Here is a 2,396-nt window from a genome sequence, read left to right as displayed (position 1 = left end):
ACATTAACTAGGACACGTCTATCTATATGTCATACATACATCGTCGTTGCTATTCGACCAGGCGCACGCACGAACGCACGCGTACGCACACACGCACGCACGCACGCACGCACGCACGTAGTCGCCGAATGTCGGTCAGTGCGAACAACTTCACCATCGTCATCACCGCCTTCACTGCCAGCCCGCGCTACAGCTCATTCCGCCATCTCTACTGATCTCTCCGCCCGTACTCTCCCTGCTAATGATAATTGCAATGCTAATAGTCCTGGCCTTGCCTTGCTTTGCCTTGCTAATAGTCGCTGTGTGATAGATAGATATGTTTGCGACCGATGTCGGCGTTGCCACGCGAAGTTAATGTTGTGCGCGTGATGCGGATCGCGTAGGCGTCTGCGTTTGCTGCCGCGTGAAATCGAGATCTAAGTGTATCATAGCGCTGTCAGAGTAAACAAAAATCACTCTCACTGATCAGTGAGATATATAGATCTATATATCTATCTATATATATATATCAGGAATTAATAAAGACAAATTTGTCTTTATTAACTCCTGATATCTATGTATATATGTATCTATATAATTATATAGCATCGCCTTTCTTTAGTGAAGAATTTTATGTGCATTGTTACGATCATTGTGCTGATCTTGATGAGTATGTGTTTCTTTTTCGTTGCAGTGAGCTGGATGCATAGGTAGATAGGGAAGCGGTGAGACAGCAGCAGCAGCAGACAACATGGTCGTGTTATCACTGAAGATCTCGGTCGTCGAGCGCAACGTGTCGAAGACGATTCAGTTCGATCCGTCGACGATAGTCTACGATGCGTGCCGCATCATCCGGGAGAAGGTCGCCGAAGCCAATATCGGACAACGTGAGTGCGGCGCGCGTGCGTGCTTCTCCTCTTTCTTCTCTCTCTCTCTCTCTCTCTCTCTTCCTCTGTCTCCTCCTTTCTCTTTCTCTCGATCTTCCTCTTTCTTTCTCGTCCTCCTCTTTCTCTTCCTCCTCTCTCTTCCTCTCCTCCTCTGTCTCCTCCTCCTTTCTCTCTTCCTCTTCTTTCCCCTCCTCTCTCTCTTTCTCCTCTCCTGTCTCCTCCTCCTCCTCATCCTCTCGCTTCTTCCTCCTCTGTCTCCTCCTCTCTCTTTCTCCTCATCAGTCTCCTCCTCCTCCCCTTCTCTCACTTCCTCTTCTTTCTTCTCCTTCTCCTCACACTTCCGCTCTCTTCTCCCTTTCGCTCTATCTCTCTCTCTCTCTCTGACTCAATCTCTCTCTTTTCTTATCTCTGTGTGCGTTTATTGGTGTATGCGTGCGCGCGTGCGCATGCATGAGTGGGTGCGTATACCACATATGTACGTATATGTGCGTCGTACGACATGGCCTGTACGCTCACCTTCACGTACTCTGGTATGCACCTGGCTCGAACTGCCGCAGCAGCTCGAGTTATATAAGCGAGGGATTAATTACAGAGTCCTTCCCGCTAGTGAAGCCATGTCTCTCCTCGTCTCTGCATGCTCTCCATCCGCAGCATCCCACAGTCTAGATGACCCACCGCCGCCCACGCACGAGAGCAGGTTCGGTCACTCTCCTGCTCTCCGCATTAGGGTAAAAGCTTTGCTTGGCGGAGGCAATTCAAGCGCGTGATTAGATAAAAGTAATAAATACGGAATACGTTTCGGAGCCTTAACGATAATGCGAGTGAGATCTGAGCGCTGGGCGAGGGAAAACCGACTGATGACGCGACCGGAGCGCGTGTAAGCCGTGCTGTGGCGCTGCGTGCGTGCGAGAGAAACCCGCGGGAGGAAGGAGAAGGAGGAAAGGGGAATATGGTTGATAGGGGGAAGGAGACGGGGGAAAGGTGGTGGGGGAGGAAGCAGAAAGGGGAATATGGTTGATATGGGAAGGGGAAAGTTGGAGGTGGAAGAAGCAGAAAGGGAAATTGGTTGATCATGAGGAGGAGAAGAAGACGGGGAAAAGATGGAAGAGGAGGAGGAGGAGGAGAAGGAGGAGGAGGAAGAAGAAAGGGGAATGTGCTAGATCAGGAGGAGCAGAATGCGGAGGAGGAAGAAGAAAGGGGAATATGGTTGATCAGAAGAAGGAGGAGGAGGAAGAAGAAAGGGGAATATGGTTGATCAGGAGAAGGAGGAGGAGGAAGAAGAAAGGGGAATATGGTTGATCAGGAGAAGGAGGAGGAAGAAGAAGAAAGGGGAATATAGTTGATCAGGAGAAGGAGAAGGAGATGGGGGAAAATGGAGGAGGAGAACGAAGAGAAAGCTTGATCAGGGGGAGAAGAAGGAGACAGAAGCAAGAAAATGTGGAAGGACAGAGGGTTAAAGAATGCTAGATGAAGTGGAAGATGGACAGAAAGAGAGAGAGAGAGAGAGAGAGAGAGAGAGAGAGAGAGAGA

The 2,396-nt window shown here is 49.7% G+C and overlaps 1 protein-coding gene across 1 annotated transcript in view; it reads left to right on the top strand.

The window, feature by feature from the left end:
- Nucleotides 1-679: 679 nt before the first annotated feature.
- Nucleotides 680-2,396, top strand: part of LOC106814256 (talin-2-like) — a gene marked incomplete in the record, with an annotated part of 112,682 nt that continues 110,965 nt past the window's right edge. Inside the window, 1 exon segment of the mRNA XM_014818552.1 lies at nucleotides 680-866. Coding sequence (XP_014674038.1) covers nucleotides 731-866 — 136 coding nt within the window.

Source organism: Priapulus caudatus, unplaced genomic scaffold (assembly GCF_000485595.1).
Source record: "Priapulus caudatus unplaced genomic scaffold, Priapulus_caudatus-5.0.1 Scaffold892, whole genome shotgun sequence".
Classification (NCBI taxonomy): Eukaryota; Metazoa; Priapulida; class Priapulimorpha; order Priapulimorphida; family Priapulidae; genus Priapulus; species Priapulus caudatus.
The sequence above is the reverse complement of the archived record's forward strand: the minus strand, read 5'-3'. Positions and strand labels throughout refer to the sequence as shown.